At 43.7% G+C, this 20864-nt stretch overlaps 1 protein-coding gene across 4 annotated transcripts in view; it reads left to right on the forward strand.

Moving 5' to 3' along the window:
- Positions 1-421: 421 nt before the first annotated feature.
- Positions 422-20864, forward strand: part of ILDR2 (immunoglobulin like domain containing receptor 2) — a 61639-nt gene continuing 41196 nt past the window's right edge. For all 4 annotated transcript variants that reach the window (XM_007989675.3, XM_073011823.1, XM_073011822.1 and 1 more), the window contains exons 1-3: positions 422-627; positions 17686-18018; positions 18933-19052. In XM_007989675.3, the coding sequence (XP_007987866.1) occupies positions 582-627; positions 17686-18018; positions 18933-19052 (499 nt within the window). In that variant the 5' untranslated portion in view covers positions 422-581. The remainder of the gene's footprint in view (positions 628-17685; positions 18019-18932; positions 19053-20864) is intronic.

Genomic DNA, 20864 nt, shown 5'->3' on the forward strand with positions numbered 1-20864 from the left:
GCCACTGCTCGAGTCCCCAGCCCGCGTTCTCGCCCGGGTTCCCGAGCGCGGGCGTCCCTGGGAGAAGCCGCGATGGTCGCTCCCCGCTCGGCGCGGCCCGCGGGGCGGCCTCCCCCGCGCCTCTCGCTGCCTGCAGCCCAGCGGCCCCTTCTCCCTGCGTGGCCTCAATCACTCCACGCTGACCTCTGGGCCGCCGGGGGCCAGCACGTGACAGAGAAACTTTGGCAGTCGGGGCAGCGGGCGGCGGGGCGGAGGCGCGGGAGGCGGTGCGGCGGCCGAGCTCCCCCGCGCGGCGGGCTCTGCGGCGGGGAGACGCTAGCCCCGCGCCGCGCTGCCTGGGCGTGCGGATGCGCCGCCGAGCGCCGCGCGGACCCCGGAAGCCTGCGGCAGCGCGCGCTCCGCCGGCGGCGCGATACAGCCCCCGGCCCCGCCTGCGCGGCCGGCCCGGCGGGCGCTGCGCCCGGAGACGCCTGGTGTCCGCCGCTCCGCCGCCGCCCGCTGCCGCGGGGTGACAGCAATCCTTCTGTTCCAGCCGTTTCCCACTTTCCTCACTCCGTAATTCGGATGGGAAGTTGGGGAAGATGGACAGGGTCTTGCTGAGGTGGATTTCTCTCTTCTGGCTAACAGGTAAGAGTCCTTTTCTGCAGAAGCGAATAACTTTGTATATTCCTGTAGTGTTTCTGTTCTCACCGCGCCCCCACCCCCCGTTTTCCTCCTTACTGACCATGTTTAAAGCTGCTTAGCGGTCTGATGGAAAGTGGGGGAGGGGGCAGCGTGTGTGTGTGTGTGTGTGTGTGTGTGTGTGTGTGTTTGTGTGAAAGAGAGAGAGAATGATGGGGGCGGCGGGGGAGAAACCCAATGACAAGTGAGACGCATCTAGATGCAGGTGTTTGACTCATTGGCGCTGAGGTTGTTCTTTCGAATGTGCATTTCCCCTCCATAAAACGGTTCTCCTTCGGTCTTATCCTGAGTTTGTAATGCTGTGAGTCCTGAGAAAAGCCTGGCTGGAATCAAGGAAGCTCAGAGGGAACTGATTAATTAAATGAACTGGTTTTCTGGAGGTGGGGGCTGGAGGACTGCCTCCTTAATTTTTTCCCTAGAGAAGGAGGGGGACCCAGGGCATTCTCTCTATGGCTCTCTGGAGGGTGCAAGGAACTGGAGGTTGGGAAGGAGATGGGGATGGAACCTTCACTGGTTGTAGAGGTTAGGGCCTGGCTCTCTCTCACTTGGTATCATTTGGGGAGTGGTCCCAAATGATAATTAGAAAGCAGAAGAGCCTTTCTAATAGGTGCACTTCCCACTCCCTAAAAGATAATTTGCAGAGAGATTTAGAGACATTGGGCTTCTCCCCAGCACCAGAATCACTGGTCTAGCTGGGTCCTCTGTGTCCTCCCCTTCTTTTTGATGAACTTTCTCCCCATTCTCTTGGGGTCAGGAGATGCTCTTATTCTTAACCCATTTCCCCACATGAGGATTCCAATTCCCTTAGGGATACAGAACCTTGGGGGTGGCCATCCCTGAGAGATTCACAAAGCAGCCCTGCTGAAGGGAGTGGGATGGAGGTGAGGAAGGTCTGGATAGTTTGGACTGGGTCAGAGGCAACCATTCAAATCAAGGTGGAGGCATAATGATGGAAGAAACAGAACAAGGGGTCAGAAAGGTGAGGACAGGATGGGGATGGAAGGCAGGAGAGAAAAGGGAAAATAGCACCACATGAGAAGTTTTGTCCCCTCTAGGATCACCACCAAAATCAAGGCACTAGGCAAAGGGGAACAATCTTAAAATAGCTAAAACAAGTCATGGAAAGAGGGTAAAATACGTTTAGCAAGAAAAGGCAAATACCGCATTTCCCTTAGCTTCCCAATAAGATTCTTCGTTGCCTAAATATTTTTCCCATTTCAAATGAAATGCCCCTAACATTGCCCTTGCCCCACTGCTGGGTTTAGGCTGGGGGAGGCACCCTTAGCAGAGTTAGCCTCTTCTTTTGGCTGCTTTGAGTTCATCCCTCCCACGTTATTCAAATATGAATCATCTCTAATTTCAGGGTTTGGCTGATCCATGCCTCCCTGCTCCCCTGGCCTCCCGGTGCCTTCCACTGCCACCCTCACTGATTCTTCACATCCTTAATCTGCCTCTACTCTCAGTTGTCAATATTCTCAGGGCACTTAGTCCTTGAGCCTGTATCACAACAGCCCTGAAGTCAGCCAGGCATCTGGGGAGGGGTCCCTGAGTCAGAGGTGCTCTTACAGACACACTGGGATCTGCCTAAAAGAAGTACTCTGGGGGTTTGCAGGGAGTGACAGAAGAAGGGAAACATAGAGCTCTCTTTAGATGGCTCACAGCTTTTTATGAAATGGAATCATATCACTGGAGGGGACTACAGGAACTGTAGTTCAGCCCTCTCAGTTTATACAGATGGAGTCCTATAGAGGCAGTATGCACATAGCACGTTCATGATTGATTAGGGACTAGATCCCAGTTCTCCCGAACCCCAGACCAGTCTCATTTGCCCTTTCCTAAGCTGCCTGTCCAGGCTTTTTGCTGGAGGGCTTTTTGTTTTATTTTTGTTTTGAGGGAGGTGATGCTTTGTCTGTGCCTTCTGCCACCTGCACCTGGAGAGGCTGTTCTGCTTGGAATCAGGCAACAGGTTAGTTATCAGGACCAGCTCAGCTGTCAGATGGCTGGGTATTCTTTGCTGTGAAAGTGAGGCTGACTCCTGGGATCCCATTGATCATCCTCTGCTCCCTGCTCCTGCTTTCCCCTCATCCCATCACTGCTGTCAGAGGTGTGGACAGACAAGCTGCTTCTCAGCCTCAGCAAAGTAAAGGAGCAAACAATGGCGGCTGGGGAGGGGAGGGAGGAGACAGAAGCAGACAAGGAGGAGATGAATTCAGACTCCTTCTTCGCAGAGAACCATGAGAGGAAAGGTGAGAAATTTTAGTCCAGCCCAATCAATGAATTCTCTTTTGAGGGGGTGGTAGAAAGGAAGGGAGACAGGGAAGGACAGATTAAAAATGAGACAGAGAGCCAGGAAAAAAAAACACATTCATTCTTCTTCTCCCTCCCTTTCTCTCCCCATCATCTCTCTCCCACTCCCTCTCTATTTCTCCTCCGCTCCCCTCTCCTGTTTCTCTTTTTTAATGCAAGCTGAGCAATTTCTAATCAACACTTCAGTTTTTTCCTCCAGGCTCTAGCAGCTCCTTCCTTGTCTTTCATTGCTAAAATTCTGTGTTTCTTCCTGTTATATATTTAGCCTCATGATTCCTTATTGTCATTGTGATGTTGCTTCCTGAAATATATTGGTTTTGCTATTGCTGCTGCTGTTGTTGTTATTTTGAACAAAACAAAATGCTTACCAGCTGCTATTTTAGCAACAGGTGCCATCTAGCAATAAGACTTGAAGGAGGGTTCACTCTGTCTTTGTTCCTGAATATGGGTGGCGTTTCATCCTTTCCTGGCAGCAGAGGCTGTGAGAAACGCTGGAGCTGTGTCGACACTCTGGGAACACACTCCTGGAGCAAGCGGTGTGTTTTCCTGGAGGCTTCTTTGGCTATCTCTGTAATAGAGATTGCTTGATGGATTAGCATTTCTTTTCCTTTTCTTTTCTTTTCTTTTTTTTTTTTTTTTTTTTGAGACTCAGAGTCTCACTCTGTCACCCAGGCCATAGTGCTTTGGCACCATCTCGGCTCACTGCAACCTCCATCTCCTGTGTTTAAGCAATTCTCGAGCCTCAGCCTCCCAAGTTGCTGGGATTACAGGCACGTGCCACCACATCTGGCTAATTTTTGTATTTTTAGTAGAGACAGAGTTTCACCATGTTGGCCACGTGGGTCTCAAACTCCCCACCCCAGGTAGTATGCCTGCCTTGCCCTTCCAAAGTGCTGGGATTACAGATGTGAGCCCCATGCCTGGCCCTGGCTTAGCATTTATTTTGGTTTCATTTGTTTGTCTATTATACAAGCACATATTAAATTCGTGTGATTTCTAAGGATTATAATAAGTACTGAAAATGAGGCACTAAAAGACTTAGTCCTTGCCCTCAAAGAGTTGTCAGTCTAGTCAGTGATTCGAATAGGATTTCATCCAGGTGCAGTTGTTCATGCCTATAATCCTAGCACTTTGGGAAGCTGAGGCAGGCGGGTCTCTTTGAGCCCAGGAGTTTGAGACCAGCCTGGACAACATGGTGAAACCTCATCTCTACAAAAAATACAAAAAAAAAAAAATAGCCAATTACAGGCTTGCACCTGTAGTCCCAGCTACCCAGGGGGCTGAGTGGGAGGATTGCTTGAGCCTGTGAAGTAGAGGCCGCAGTGAGCTGAGATTGTGCCGCTGTACTCCAGCCTGGGTAACAGAGTGAGACCTTGTCTCAAAACAAAAACCAAAAACCAAGTTTTCCAGTCATTTTGTTATGGTCGTTAAAGGTCCTTTGATGAGAGCCATACCCCTGCTGTGAGAGCATGGAGGAAGCACACTCAACCCAAACCAGGAGTGGTGCAGCAGCTCTGAAACAAATTTCCAGGAAACGTGATAGCTGTGTTAAGATATTTGTTCATGAATAGTCAGTGAGTGAGTTACTCCTATGTCCCAGAAATTATGCTGGGGTTAATAAGATGAATAAGTCATAGCCTTTGCCTTTAAGGTACTCAGTCTGGTGATGGAGACACCAGTTATGGAGTAGCATTATGTGAAAGCAATGGTAAAGATCTGCACTCTGGAGTGCCTTGAAGGGACCCCCGACCCAGCCTGCAGTGGGAAGGGAGGTATCAGGGAATGATCATTACTTGGTCTGGTTTCATGTTCAGGTAGACACCTGGTGACCGAAGGATAGGCTTGGGTGTAGAGAGTTAAAATGTTGTTATTAGCCCTGGAGAAAGAAGAATCACTTTTAGAGACTGCTGACACCTCAACTTCCATTATCTCTTTTCCTGTCCTGTATACCTTCCAATTTCTCTTCCTCCTCTGTTCTACTTTTCTCCATGGAACTTACCTCATTCATCTTCTTTCTTCACTTTAGCACAGCTCTGCCAACTCGGCATCATCCCCCAGCCTGGATGCTTCTCTCTGGACTAGGAGAGGGAAGTTGTTTCAATATCCTCATCACTCTTTACATTTTAGACATAGGAATATTCTGGGTGGCTAGTTTATATAAACTTGAGTATCAGTGTGAGTAGTCTTGCACTACTCGCACCACAGTGCAAGTACCTAGTGCTTAGTTCAGTGTTAGTAGTATTAGTATCAGGACACGGTTAGTGGAAAGAGCCCTGACCTGGGAGCTGAGGATTAGGTTCTAGTCCCACCTCCTCCATAAATCACTGTATAACCATGGGTTTGGATCTTGGTCTTAAATATTGAGCAAGTTGATTTTTAAAGTTAACTTCAGCTCTAAGATTCTAGAGTTCTGAAATTTTCCCCATTAAAATTTGATGAGTTATAAATGAAAGCTAAAGAGTAACAGGTACATAATTCCCTTTATAATTTACCCAGGAAGAGCCATCAAGGGAAACCCAGTTTTCTTTTTTTTCTTTTCAGACTTTCCCAGACCATTAATGATTGGAATGAAAAACACCAGGTAGAAAGGAAGAGCTCTTGCTCGAATTTTCAGAAGAACAAATGGAGCTCTTGCTAGACAGGACAGGTTCTACTCTGAGCAATTAAATGTGGTCGTATTGGGAACTGGTAAAGTGAGGCAAGTACTTTGGACCAGATGGGATGAATCTTACTCCAGCCAACCTGGTCCTAGAATGTCCCTTCTAGTGCCAAATTTTTGTTCTAGGACTCACCTGTTCAGCCCTTCCAACTATTTTAACTCTTATGCCTTCTTTTTCCCAATGTTGTTCTCACTTATTTACATGCTATGATGCTTTTCTATGTGTTAAATGGCTTTTATAGACATTATCCCATTTGATCTTGCTAAGTAAGTAAGGCTGGTGTTGCCTACCGATACTTAAGAAGACCAAGGCTCAGAGGAAATAGATGACTTGTCCAAATCCATGATACCTTATTGGTTAAAAGAATAAGAAATAATGTCACTGCCTTAATATGACTTGGTTATTTGAAGTGCCTGAATTCAGGGAAACATTCTTTTCTGGTTAAGGTAGGTCAAACTATAACTCCTGATTTAGGAGAACATACGTGGTGTCTATTATGGGGCATTGGATATTGAGGCACAGAGTTCATAGAACTCAGGGAAGTAGTGCAAGAAAAGTGAGAAACAATGGCAGTTAGTTTTTCATAATGAAATCCTGAGATCTAGTGGGAAAGGAGCAAATGAAGAGGACTCCAGCAAGGCACATGAGAGCAGAGGATGTGCCCCAGTGACAGAGCAGAAACTGATGGCACATCAGAGCCCATCTGGGACTAGGGGCTGCTGCTGTGCTCTCAGGAGCCACACAGGATGTAGCTATAGCATATGCATACTTAAAGTCTCAGTCTTCAAGATAGTTTTTGGCTCTCTGAAAATGAAATAAGGTGTTTTGGGTGACTAGAGTTATTTACAGGCCAAGGAACAAGGAAGAACTCAGAAGAACATGCTGCTTCCTCTGTTCTCCTTCAGCATGTGGAACCCTACAGAAAGTGGCGCTGAATTAGGAGTAGGGCCCTTGCATTCAGCTGAGGCCCTGCATCCTCACTCCTTCCATGCCCTTGGCTCACCAGGAGGCAGTGTGTAGGGGGGGTAGTAAGGCTCAAACTGACCTGGATTTGAATGCCAGCTTAGGATTTTATTTTTTATTTTTTTATTTTTATTTTTTGGCTTTAAAATGGAAAGCTAACCTACCTTATAGGATTGTTGTGATAATTAAAATGAAGTTATATAAAACTTCTAGCACAATATTTGGCACACAGCAGGCCCTCAATACTTATTATGAACCCAAAGTGGATGTATTTGTCAGTATTTTGATGCAGAAACAAGCAGCACCCAAATCTCAATAGCTCACAATATACACTTAGTTCTTGCTCATATTATATGAGACCTGCAGTCAGCTGTGGGTAGTTATGGATTGGCTAGGTTTGGTGGACTTAGCTCAATTCCAATTCTCTTCTTACTCCAAGACCCAGGATGAAGGAGCAACCACTATCTGAGCATTTTGTTCTCACAGTGGAGGGCAAATGCTCAAGGGGGTCAGGGCAAGGGCAGAGCCAAACCATACAGATCCCTTTAAAGCTTCTGCTTGGCCATATCTATGGCACATCTGCTCACAACCCATTGACCCAACAAGTCATGTGGCCAAGCTTATAGTCTACGGGGTGGTAAGTATACTCTGCCCACAGGGACCAACGCAAGGATGGGGAAGAAACAAATCACTGGGAATAAATACTATAATCTGTCTACTGGGTTAAATTATTCAACACATGTATGGAGTACTCACCATGTATCAGTCTTTAGAAGTCTGCAGAGGGAGCTTGTTATTAGTTGGGGGGATAGATGGCTAAATAAGAAATTCTCAGGGAAAGTGATGTGATTCTTTGGGGTACTGTGACTGCTCTAAGAACAGGAAGAAGCTTCTAGAGGCAGTGATAGCTGAGCAAGTCTTGAAGGATGAGTAGGAGTTGGCCAGAGAAGAGTGGCATGGGGGAAGGGGAATCTGCAAAGGGAATAGCCTGTGCAAAGGCCAAGAAGGGAGGGCATGGTGTTTTCTGAAAACTCAAATGCTTTAGTATGGTTAGAGTATTTAGTACTGTAGGAAGAATGGAAGGTAGTGGCCCCATCTCAGAGGAGTTTTTGTGCTCCTGAAGGCTAGAGGGAATCTTTTAAGAGTCAGAGTAAGAGAGTGGCACAATCAGATGTGCGTTTTAGAAATATCACGTGGACCTCAGTATGGAGAGTAGATTAGATGTGGACAAGGCTTGTAGCAGAAATCAACTAGGGGACACTTGCAGAAAGCATGGCAAGACACGATGAGATCCTCAACTCTCATGAGAGAAGGATGAGAGAAGTGGACAGAGTGACCAGAGGTGGAGGACATAGGACTGGCTTGGATGGATGTGGTGGTTGAAGGGGAGAGAGTGTCAAAGTGCCTCCAAGTTTCTGGCTGGGGACTACTGGAGATGCCATTCATCAACATGAACTAACACAAGAGGAGAAATTTGTTTTGTTTTGTTTTGAGACAGAGTCCCACTCTATTGCCCAGGCTGGAGTGCAGTGGCACCATCTCAGCTCACTGCAGCCTCTGCCTCCCAGGTCAAGCAGTTCTTGTACCTCGTCCTCCCAAGAAGCTGGGACTATAGGCACACATCACCATGCCCGGCTAATTTTTGTATTTTTAGTAGAGACAGGGTTTCGCCATGTTGGCCAGGCTGGTATTGAACTCCTGTCCTGAAATAATCTGCCTACCTCGGCCTCCTTAAGTGCTGGGATTTTAGGCGTGAGCCACAGCATCCAGCCAGGAGAAATATGTTAAGGAAGGAAGAAGTGAACCTCCCTTCCCCCTCCCTTTCTACCTTCCTACCTTCCTTCCTTCCCATTTGAAGTATAGCCTAAGCTGTTATAACTAAGAGATCCTAAAATATTGTAACCCACACAAAAGAGTGTATTTCTCCCTCCTGTAAGAGTCCAAATCTGTGGGGATAAGTCTACCATTTCCAACATGCAGCTTCCGAGACTGCTCATAGCCATTCCTCAGCAGGAAGGGGCAGGAAAAGCAGAGTTCCAGGGCAAGCCACTTGTTTTGAGAGAGGTGGCCCAGACGTTACACACATCACTTCTAACATACCTTTGTCTTGAACCTAGTCACGTGGCCACACTTAGCTAAAAGAGAGGCTAGGAAATATATACTACTTGGCTGGCCAAATTAAACCTGGAAATTTCTATTACTGAAAGGAAGAAGGAGATAGTTGGTGTCTCTATCTACAGATGGATGAGTTTGAGGTGCTTGCGTAACATCTTGATGGACAGTGAAGTTGTATATTTGATTCTGGAGCTTAGGAAAGAGATCTACACAGGAGATACGGATAACAAGTTGGTAAAGGCTGATAAGAGCTTTGTTAGAGGAGTTTTTTCCTGTCTAAATGGCTGTTCCACCCCAGAAGTCTGACCCACTTGGAAACCAAGACAGTTTTCAAAGTACCTCCACATTGCAGGGTAAAGCCTGACCTCTTTTAGCACTGCTTTGTCCCATTGGAACAGCATGTAAGCCAGTAGACATCACCCATGAATTCATTTCAGATCTGTGGAAGATGAGGCAAATGAGACAGAAAGAAAATGTTTCTAGCTTTTACCTACACAGTGGTGGCAGAGAACAAGAAAGGATGGCACATTTGGAGAAAATATGCTTGATGAATAGCAAGATTTGTGTAAACAGACACCAGAGTTATTGGCAGCAAATAATAACTATGCCGTGAGCAAAAATCCACCTGGGCAGTGGCAGCACTGGTATTTACCATGGCCCTTTGGAAAAGAGTGACACATTGCTGCTTTTGAGACTCTTTGGGGGAAAACATATGACAACACTATCATGTTTTTAAAAATTTCAAGATGGTACATCTGGTTACCCTACTCCTAAAGTGGATTGAGCAATCAGGTATATCATGGTAACAAACGAGAAACTGATTCTGGCCAAATTAAGCAGGAAAGGACTTTATTGGAAAGAAGTTGATTAACTCACAGAATCAATGGGAAAGCTGGAGAATGAGACTCAGAAAATAGGCAGATTCCAAGGCAGTGTCTACTATTCTTGGTAAAGCCTTTTTATTTTAGTTTTTTAGGTTTTTTTTTAACACAAGTTTATCAAGGCGATGAATAGTTCCTATTTCAAGAAGAAAAAAAGATTCAAGCTGCATTTTCTTTGTCTTTATACTTTTAGCCTTGTCTTTAAATATTTCCCAAAATGTTTTATTCTCATCCTGACAGTACTACTAAGGGCTGAACAAGCTTTCTTTCCTTGTCTGAATTATGACCAAACCCAGAGGAGGTGTTTACTCATCCCCCCTATTCATCTCCTACACTTAAAAAACCTGCCCATTAGTTGTTCCTAAAAAGTATTTTAGGAAATTGGGACGTGTTAAAACTGTAAAAACAAAAGAGAAATTTCTTAAAGAATACCTAACTTGACCAGCTTGGCCAGCATGGTGAAACCCCGCCTCTACTAAAAAAACCAAAAAAACAAAAAAATTATCTGGGCATGGTGGCACATGCCTGTAATCCCAGCCACTCAGGAGGCTGAGGCAGGAGAATTGCTTGAAACCAGGAGACGGAGGTTGCAATGAGCCACAATGGTGCCACTGCACTCCAACCCGGGTGACAGAGAGAGACCCTGTCAAAAAAAAAAAAAAAAAAAGAATACCTAACTTGAAGGCAGGCAAAGAAAGATTTGTACAGGTTGGACATTGCTAATCTGAAAATTTGAAATCCAAAATGCTCCAAAATCTGAAACTTTATGAGTGCCTATGTAATGCCAAAAGTGGAAAATTCTATACCTGATACATTGGTTTTTTGGTTGTTCAGTGTACACAAACTTTGTTTCATATACAAAATTATTTAAAATATTATATAAAATTACCCTCAGGTTGTGTGTATAAACTACATATGAAACATGTCTCTTCATGTATATGCAAATATTGCAAAATCCAAAAAAAACCTGAAATCTGAAACACTACTGGTCCCAAGCATTTCAGATAAGGGATACTCAAACTATATTGTCATACTGAATGAAGAAAGAATCTGAAGGCCAAGATACGCCGAGGAATGGGCACTTCTGAGGTCAAATCCTGCTTTTGGTACTCAAAAGAGTTAAGGGGTGGTGAGCATTATACAGTATTTCTAAAGATGCCTGTCTCTAATGATGATATTTTTCCATGACCTTTAGCAGCAATCTTTGTTTCTCTAAAATGGGGCTGTGCTTATAGGGCTGCCTCCCAAAGATGCTGGCAGGAATAGCTTACAACTAGTGGGGGAAAGGAACTTGCTTTGAAAAAACTGAAAGTGCTAAAAATAAGAATAGCATTGCCTTAGAGTCTGTGTTTGTTATTCTTGCAAGAACACAGTTCATCATATATAGAATCTTTTTCTTTACGTGAGAATTGGGGCAGGGCCTTTTTTTGCACATGCAGCGAGACACTGTCTGCACTTGAAGCTGATCTTCCCTAGCCTGGTGACAAGACACCTATACCTGGAGATTAGCTGAGATGGGGGCTGCTGCTCTGAGCTGTCACTCTTCATTCTACCTTTAGGCAACTTTCCTAGTTATTGGCCAGAATCCATTCTCTGAGCTGGGGACCACCTGCTAAGAAAGGCCCCTCAGACTCACAGGTTCGGTTTTCATTCATTCATTGATGCATTCCACATTTTTTAGCTTCACCTATATTCTTTGCCTTTGCTGTATGCTAGGGATACAAAGTCAACCAAATCCTGGCCCCTGCCCTCAGGGACCTTATAGTTAGAAATGAACTTTACATTGAATTTCTCAAGATGAGGGATTGGTCTTTTAAATCTGTTTTACCAGAACTTAGAGTAGTGTTTCAAAATATGTTTTTGGTTGAATTAAAATTAGATAGTCTAGGGTGGTTTTCCTGGAGGTCAAGGCACCAAACAGTTAAAAGAATAGTCTAGTGGTCTAAAAATGATGACTCCCTCCTCTGCAAAGCAGAAAACCACCTATGGTCTTCAATTCTAGTACTTCTTTCAGTGAGGAATTCTTAATTTCTTAATTTTTTTTTTTTTTAGATTTAGAATGTCTAATTTTTATAGATGTACTCTCTACAGTATAATTCTTTGCCTTGCTTCACTTCTTTTCCTCTCTTTTACTCTCTCCCCTGAGGTGCCTCTCTCAGGTTTTTTATTCATTTTTTATTCTAGTTTTCCAGAATACCTGCTTTAGTCTATAGGATGAAGCACAGGTTCTTTCTGCACCTCTGTAAATTTCTTTATAGGAGTTTGAAACTCAAGTCCCATGTGGTGTTACCAGTGCCTGGACTTGGAGGCCCAGCCTTCCCATTGTGCCAGCATGTGCTTGTTTGTGTGTGGGCAAGACCCTTTTTCAGTGCCTCTCTGTGTCTGCCTCCCAGGAACTCCTTCAGTTACATGGCCTGATATTTGCCCAGGAGGAGGGGATAACATACTTATGGTCAAAGGTTGGGAAATATTTCAGTATGGCTGGAGCATACTGGGGACCATGTCAAGGAGAAAACCTTATATGCCATGTAAGGGTATTTCAATTTTGTCCTGGAGGGAATGGGGAATCGATAGAGGCCTTAAAGCAGGAACTGACATGATTGATGTGTGTTTTAAAAACAGTATTCTAGAAAAATATGGAGAGTGGATTGGGTTGAAAGTAGGAAGACCATTTAGTTGGCTATTGTCAAACCCAGGTGGTGGCGAGGACCTGTGTAAAAGGGTGGTGAAGATCTTTGGAGCCAGTCAGTCTAGGTTCAAACCCAAACTGCTGTCACCTGCTAACCTTGAGATGTTAGGCAAGAGACATACATACAAGCATTCTCTGAGAATCAGTCTCTTCATCTATAAAACAGGTGTAATAACAATGCCTACTTTATAGGATTTTGAGAGAATTCATTAGGATACTATGTGAAAAGTGCTTAGCACAATCCCTGACACACAGTAAACATTTTACAACTATTATCTAGCAGCAGAAATAGAAACTTGATTTAAGGGAGTGATAGTGGGAAGAGAAAAGGATCAAATTGGAGAGATATTTAGACTTAGCGACCAACTGAATGTGGTCAGGACAGAGAGGAAATTATCAAAACTAAGATTTCTATCTAGGGCAATAGGTTAAGTGGTATTTTGGCAAAAGAGCGAGGGATAGAGAAAGGATGAGTATAAAAAAGAGCTAGGGTGGGAAAAGAGGAGATGATGAATGAGGTTTAGACATGTTTAATTTAAAGTGTTTGTTAAATATGCAGATGAGGCTTAAGGGAGTTGGGGGTGTGAGACATAACTGGTAGTTGGAACCTTGGGAGCAAATGAGATTTCCTAGATCAAATGCACAGCTTATCACTACAAAGAGGCTGAAAATGTTTAATTTAGCTGGAATTCAAACTTACAGTTACTTATTCTTATTAGCCTGTATAGACTACAGCATAAGAAGTACTTGTTCTTGGTACCTGGTTTTTGGCATCTGACAAGTAGGAAAATTGAAAAACAAAAACTCTAAGAGAGAGAACCCCAGCTCAGGATACTCCCCTACTCTTGGGAATGGGAGCCAGAGAGAGGGTATCTCCAGGTCAAACTTCAGTGTCCACAGGGGACTGGCAATCCTAGTCCCCACCCAAATTAGCTACCAGCTCTGAGAGGCCTGATCTGTGGGGGTCCCATGAGAGGTATTTTTTGAAGTTAGATGGAGAGCAGCATCACAGGTTCAGATTTGGATCAGCCATGCATGAAGAGTATAGCAGACAATACTGGACCCTCAGGAGAAGGGGCTGGTATTAGGGTCCCAGGCAGGCAGGCCAGAGTTCAGGGCAAGGGTTCAGACCCAGTGGAGCAACTGGATTGCAAATCAGGATACCAAGGTGGAGAAACAGTCTCCAAATAAGGTAAACACAAGTTGAGAGAAAGAGATGCTGCCCAGTGGTTATAGGAAACCTAGGCACTCACCAGGGATCCAGGGTTAGGGCCAGAAGAGCATTTCTAGACCCTACCCTCCAGTGGGAATGGGGGTCCTGATAAACTTGGTCAGGGCAGTTTGGGGACTGGATGGCATTCATCTTACAGTTTGAAACCTGTGGTGCGGAAGGAGGGATTGGCATTTTTACTTTTATCTCCAACACGTCACTCTGTGGTTCTCAAAGATCCAATAAACTGACATTTACTTGGATTTCTAGTCCTGTCTTCTCCAGATCTACCTTTAGCTTAGAGTCCCATTGTGCCTGTACATACACACGTGTGTATGCATGTGTGCACACACACACAGGGTTACTCTCTACTTCTGAGTTCCAGGAGGTGCATAAGTGATGTGCAGTGAGGAGCATACCCAGGCACTGTCGCTGTTGAACTGCACATTCTTGTGCAGGTTTTGCCCTATATACACTCGGCATCTCACACCTTGATCTCTCTGCTTGCGTAGCTCTAGGTTTGTAACTTCACAGAAGTCAGCAGACTGCTCTTGATAGCTTCAGCAACATTAGCAGCTACATTTATTGAATGCTCACTATATACCAGGTATTATTCTAAATACTTAGGATACAATCTCACTTAACCCTCAAACAACTCCGTAAGGTAGTTACTATTATTCTGGTTTTGCCAGCAAGGAAACTGAAACTCATCAGAGTTGAGTAATTTGCTTGAGGTCATGTAGAGCCTGGATTCTTACTTAGGACTGACTACAAAATCCATGCCTTTAAGTATCATGCTGTAAAAAGGCAGATGTTTCTGAGAATGTATTTTTTATTTTTATTTTTTTGGAGCATGAGTTTATGTTTATGTAATAGAAGCTGAGAATTGACCAACCTCTATTAATAATTGATTAAGAGAGGCCAGTGGCTTGCTCAAATGGCTAATCTCGTTAACAGAGAACAGAGCTTGGAAGGTTATTCTTAGTAATTATCTAATGAACAAAACCCCAAACTTTCTCTCTAAAAAAATAAATAAATCTCACCACACTTTTGTACAGCACCCACCTGGGTGACGAAATGGTCTGTACACCAAACCCCTGCAACACACAATTTACCCATGTAGTGGACCTGCACATGTACTCCTTGAACCTAAAACATAAGTCAGAAAGGAGAAAAAACAAAAGGCTAGGAAATGTGATTTCCCAAGCAGTGCCAGAATAGCAGTGGAGCAGAAGAGAAGTGTGGTCAAGCACACAGCCTTGTATGGGAATGGTGCCTGTGAGTGGTTATCCAGCCTCAACCACTGTTAATTGAAGTCATTTCACCTCACTTGTTCCCATTTTTGTTACCTGAAAAATTGGGGTGTAACTAAGGATTTGAAGAATAATTACAAGGTTAAAAAACGCGCTAGAATTTAAGGAGAAACTGTAAAGAAATTGATTTTCCTAATCTAGCTACGTAAGTGAGGGAGAAAGGAATTAGCCACATCAACATTTAGTGGTGGTGAAGGGAAGCATGGGAACTAGGATTCTTCAGTGGGCTTCCAGATGGAATTGTTTGCCTTTTGATGGGGCTGATCTGCATAATCTGGATGTAATCAAGCCTGGTGGTGATGGATGGTTATCAAGATTCAGGATGGGAGGTGAGGGGAAAGGTTGGCAAGGTGAGGGAGAATTAGCATTTGAGACCTACTCTTTACCGGTCACAGTGCTCTTCTACTGAGTCTACTCTCTGAAGGTGCCCAATGAAAGAACGTTTGTTAACAACTCTGAGAGTAAGTATTATGATGCTCATTCTATAGGTGAGGAAAATGAGTCTCCGATTGCTTAAGAAACCATCACTAGTATATGATCAGATGAGATTCAAAGCCATTCCTATTTGATGCCAACACTATTTTACTATACTTCTGACTCATTTAACTAATTTCCTCTGCAAAGTCCTAGAAATTCCCCTATTAATAGCCATTCACTTGCTCATACATTTCTTCATTTATTCTGTAGGTAGCTATTGAGCACAGGGTAGTTCCAAAATGCTTTGCGATTTGATGAATCTCAAATACTCTGTTGTATTCACTTCCAGATGTTACAGAATGCAGAAACCCTTTTCTCCAACAGGAATCAGGACCTACTTTTTCATTGTTCCTTTCACTGAATAGAGACATAGGTCTGGATGTCAGAAGATATTAGTACAAATGTGTATCTTTCCCTTGTCAAGAGTCCTTCAGTAAAGAGGCATATTCATAAATAAGTTTATGCTTTAGCTGTGGGAGTGAGTTGGCTTTGCAGGATGTCATTGTGAACACTGGCACTAATAAAGGGCAGGACCCCATGGAAAGTAGTCCTTTATTGCATGTCTCTGCCCCAAGCTACTTGAAGCTGACTTAGCAGTCTCCTGGATTCAGTTTGGAACTTCTTTATCATATCTTCATATTTGTTTTTTCTGCCTCTCATCATAATTCTGTTTCTGCTTCTAACCTCACATCAAGCTAGAAACTCTTGACTCTCCGATTCAACTGAGAAAGTTATGTTCCCTTTGCTTGGAATTTCTAGATCTTATCATTGAGTTCATGTGGGACCTTTGCTTCTCACACACTCCCCTGGTCTCTCATTCACTGAAATTTCTCATTCTTTCTTGGTCACCAAGCCTCAGGTTGGATCTTTTTACCACTTAAACTTCTCATCTGCTTTTTAGCACACCCCCCCCCCCTTTTTCCTTCTTTTGATTACCCTTCAAAGCTTTTGAACTTAGTCTACTGCATTTGATCTGAAATCCTCCATTTCTTTCAAAGACTTATTTTCCTCTTCATCTGTGTCCCCTTTGCTGGGTCACCAGCTAGAAGGGAAGTCACTTCCTCCTGAAGTGATACTTCCTGGCTTCATTGTCATTATTTATCAAATATTTGTTGAGTACCTATGGACTTCACAAGCCAGGGCAGCAAGGTAAGATACCTTTCATGCCTGATAAGTCTGACAGGCCTGACAGGCATGAAAAGAAATACCTGGAAGACTGTGAGAGTAAATGTCTAGAAGAAAATGCTGGGTGTACTGATAGCACAAAGGAGGAAGTGATAAACTTATTGGTCAGAGAAGGCTATACAAGAAGCCCTTGAACTGGGTTTTAAAAGATGCAAAAAAGTTGCCCAAGCAACTTTGTGAGGGAAAAGCATCCCAGAAACAGGAGACATCATGTGCAAAGACCTGGAGGCATGAAACAGGATATCCCACTGGGGAAGCTGTTAGTTGTTTGATACTCTTGGAGCTTGGTGCTCAAAGAGAGGTGTTTCAAGAGGCAAGAGATAAGGCTGAGGAGGTAAGAGGAACTAGATGATGGAGTACCTTGCCAAGGACTTTGGGTTTTATCCTGAGGGCTATGGAGGATGAGTGAAAGGTCTTAAGAAAGAGAGCCATAACAATCAGTTTAGAAAGATCATCTGAACTGTAGCAAGAAGAGTGTACTGGATGTTGACAGATGGAAGGCAGGAAGACCAAAAGATTATCATAATATTATAAGGAGGAAATGAAGAGAGTCTAAGCAAAGGCAATAGTAATGGGGTTAAAGAGGAGGGATGAAATATTAAAGATGTTAAGAGAGTAAGTTGATATGTCTTAATGCCTGACTGGATATAGGGAATGAGGTTGTATTGGTCCACTCTCACACTGCTATAAAGAACTGTCTGAGGCTGGGTAATTTGTGAAGAAAGGATGTTTAATTGACTCACAGTTCCACAGGTTTAACAGGAGGCATGACTGAGAAGACTCAGGAAACTTACAATCATGGTGGAAGGCAAAGGGGAAACAAGCACCTTCTTCACATGGCAGCAGGAGAGAAAGAGAGTGAAGGTGGAAGTGCCACACACTTTTAAACCATCAGATCTCATGAGAACTCACTATCATGAGAACAGCACAGGGGAAACCTGCCCCCCATAATCTAGTCACCTCCCACCAGGCCCCTTCTTCCAATTTGACATGAGATTTGGGCAGGGACACAAATCCAAACTATATTAGAGGGTGTATTTCTGCATAAGGCAACCAGATGGATATTAATGCCATTAATTGTAATTGTGAAAATGAGGTTGAGGGGACACAAGTTAGGGAAGTGAAGTGGAAAGGTGTGACCATGTGGTGGAAGGTGAGGTCCAGGATATGGACACTGTTTGGACATGTTTATTCTGTTTTGCAGCCATGGTCGAAGGCCTTCAGGTCACGGTGCCTGACAAGAAGAAAGTGGCCATGCTCTTCCAGCCCACTGTGCTTCGCTGCCACTTCTCAACATCCTCCCATCAGCCTGCAGTCGTGCAGTGGAAGTTCAAGTCCTACTGCCAGGATCGCATGGGAGAATCCTTGGGCATGTCCTCTACCCGGGCCCAATCTCTCAGCAAGAGAAACCTGGAATGGGACCCCTACTTGGATTGTTTAGACAGCAGGAGGACTGTTCGAGTAGTAGCTTCAAAACAGGGCTCGACTGTCACCCTGGGAGATTTCTACAGGGGCAGAGAGATCACGATTGTTCATGGTAATAATGCCCCTATTTTGAATCTAGGAATGGGAGGGAGGTTAGTTTCATTCTTCCCTTCCCTTATGTCAGTAAGGTGATATCCTAGCCTCTCACCCTTTCAGACCCTCGAGACTTTTATTTTGTTGGAAATGGGAGCATCAAGAGACCTATCATTGCTTCAGCGGGATGGTGAGGGGGAAAAGGGTGAATCGTGTAAAATCTCTCGAAGACATACAGATGAACTTTGGAAAGAGTCTTTCCAGAGCCCAGCATCAAGCCTCAGGAGCTTGTTTTTAGAGCTGAATTGAAACATGTTTTAGGGGAAAAACTTCTTCAGTCAAACAACCTATACCTTGACATCAGCCTTTAGGGTCCTTTCCCAAATGTGGAAAGCAGACTCTTCGCAGGGAGAAGGGATGTATGCATACAAATAACAGAGCCAGGTAGATGCTTGACCCAAGCCCCAGGTGGCTTTGCATCAATTCCACCCTTTCTCTTGCTCTCTAAAGCTCTGGACATCAAAAGGTCCCAAGAGTCTGATATGATCTATTTGATTATTTGAATTTTGAAGAACTCCTGTGATTTTAGCTTATCTCCAGGAGTTCAAAATAATTCTGGCATTTTCCTGGCTCTTAGGGGCCTCTGCAGGCCTGGTTCAAAGCCATCTCCTACTCCTGAAACTGGACTAGAACTAGACCAGTTTCTGGCAGGCTCTAATTGTCCTTCCTTAGAGATGCTAGTTTTTGTTATGGTTCTGTTGGTCTTGTTTGTTTGTTTTAAGCAAAGCACACATCTTTCAACCACCATCCAGATAAAGAAAGAAAATACTGCAGATACCCTAGAAGGGTTCTCCCCTCCCAACCCCCATTGTTCAATGTTTTTCTTTCAGAGGACAGAGTTTTAGGACTGAGTCCTTCTTTTTGTGATAACAGATGCAGATCTTCAAATTGGAAAGCTTATGTGGGGAGACAGCGGACTCTATTACTGTATTATCACCACCCCAGATGACCTGGAGGGGAAAAATGAGGACTCAGTGGAACTGCTGGTGTTGGGTAAGTGAAAACCACAGGTGACATTTTCATCTTAGACCGCTTGCACTTGCATTGTATCCTATTCCTCTTCTCACTTCTACCCCTGTGTGCATTAGCAGGTTGCATACACAGTTTTATCTTTCATGCACACTCCCTTTTAGAATATGCTGTTTATGAGCAGTAGCTGTACTTATTATGTCTTACTTCTTGAAAGCTATGACCAGCCACCCGCCCCCACCTTTTATCATTGTCCCGAATATTTCTTCTGCTTTCTTCCTTTTTTTTTTCCCTTTCCACTTTCACCTTTAACCTTGATTTCTCTCTTTGTCATGTTATATGCTAATTTTGAAGAAAATGCTAGAGGCCTTTGAAGCAAGGTAGAGATTACACAGAGATAAGAATTCTGATGTGTCAGAACCTCTGGAGACATCAGGAATCTTTTCCCACTGGGTTATCTCCACTTAAAACAATCATAAGAAAAGATAGCTGTAAACTAGAGAGTTCAGTAATAAAAGATACCCAATAAAAAGAGCTGCTTGGGAGATGTACTAGTGTTTAATTGGAAGCCAGATATCTTGAAACCTAAAAGTGTCCAAGTTATTCTCAAAGCAAATACATCTAATCCTTATTAATATTAATCTCCTCATAAATGAAAACTCATTACTTTTGGCTACTTTCCTTTTTTGTGGATTGGAGGAATGTCAGTGGGAGCTGACCTCTTTGTATGAAACTGAAAATTGAGCACATATTTTGTGCTCTATTAATGTCGTTTGAACAAGAAAATTAGAACATACAGAAATAAGAAAGGAAACTGCATAGTTATAGGGAAAAAGGTAGTTCAGGAGATACACTTAAAACCATTTTTCAAAAGAAATTACATTTTTGTAGCTTCCAAGAAACCAGGTGATAGCAATTTGGAGGAATTCGTAAGGGTGCCTCCTATTAAAAGTAAATGAGGTTGAAGGTTGATTGGTACCCTATGCAAAAATTGTAGAGAAACTCACTCCCTAGGGAGAAAGGATTTTTAGTTTTAGTCTTTATCATGATTGTGTGACTTTGGCAAAATAACTATTCTGATGCCTTAACATTGTATTTTTTATTGTTTTACTTTACAAAATTATTTTATTTGATTTTATTTTTGAGACAGAGTCTCACTCTGTTGCCCAGGCTGAAGTGCAGTGGCTCAATCTCAGCTCATTGCAACCTCTGCCTCTCAGGTTCAAGTGATTCTCATGCCTCTGAGTAGCTGGGACTATAGGCGTGTACCACCACGCCCTGCTAATTTTTGTAGTTTTTAGTAGAGACAGGGTTTTGCTATGTTGGCCAGGCTGGTCTCAAACTCCTGTCCTCAAGTGATCTGCCCACCCTGGCCTCCCAAAAGTGCTGGGATTATAGGTGTGAGCCACCTCGCCCACCCAGCCTCATTATATTTTGTAAATTGGATTAAGGTAATAATGGTCTGCCTTATTAGAAGGTTGACTTAATTCAAACAAAGTCTTCGGGTCCAATATATAAAGTGTAACTTGTGACTTGTAAAAGAATGGAAATATGACTGATATTCAGCAGGAAATGAAAAAGTAAAAGGCTTATATTGACATTGTAATAGAACATAGGGAGATCAGATCTGGGATCTGCTGTGACTCTGTAAATCAGAAAGGAATAAAAAGACACATTTTTGCTTAATCACAACTCTAATAGCCAAGTTTGAAGGAACAAGTGGCTCACTGAGCCCACAATTAGCTAATTGCGAACATAGTTATTTGGCCAGGGCAGCCATTTGCAGAGAAGTAATTGCCTGTGCAGGAAGAGGAGGCCAGGTAAAAACCACTTAAA

The sequence above is a fragment of the Chlorocebus sabaeus genome, chromosome 25 (assembly GCF_047675955.1).
Source record: "Chlorocebus sabaeus isolate Y175 chromosome 25, mChlSab1.0.hap1, whole genome shotgun sequence".
NCBI classification, from domain to species: Eukaryota; Metazoa; Chordata; class Mammalia; order Primates; family Cercopithecidae; genus Chlorocebus; species Chlorocebus sabaeus.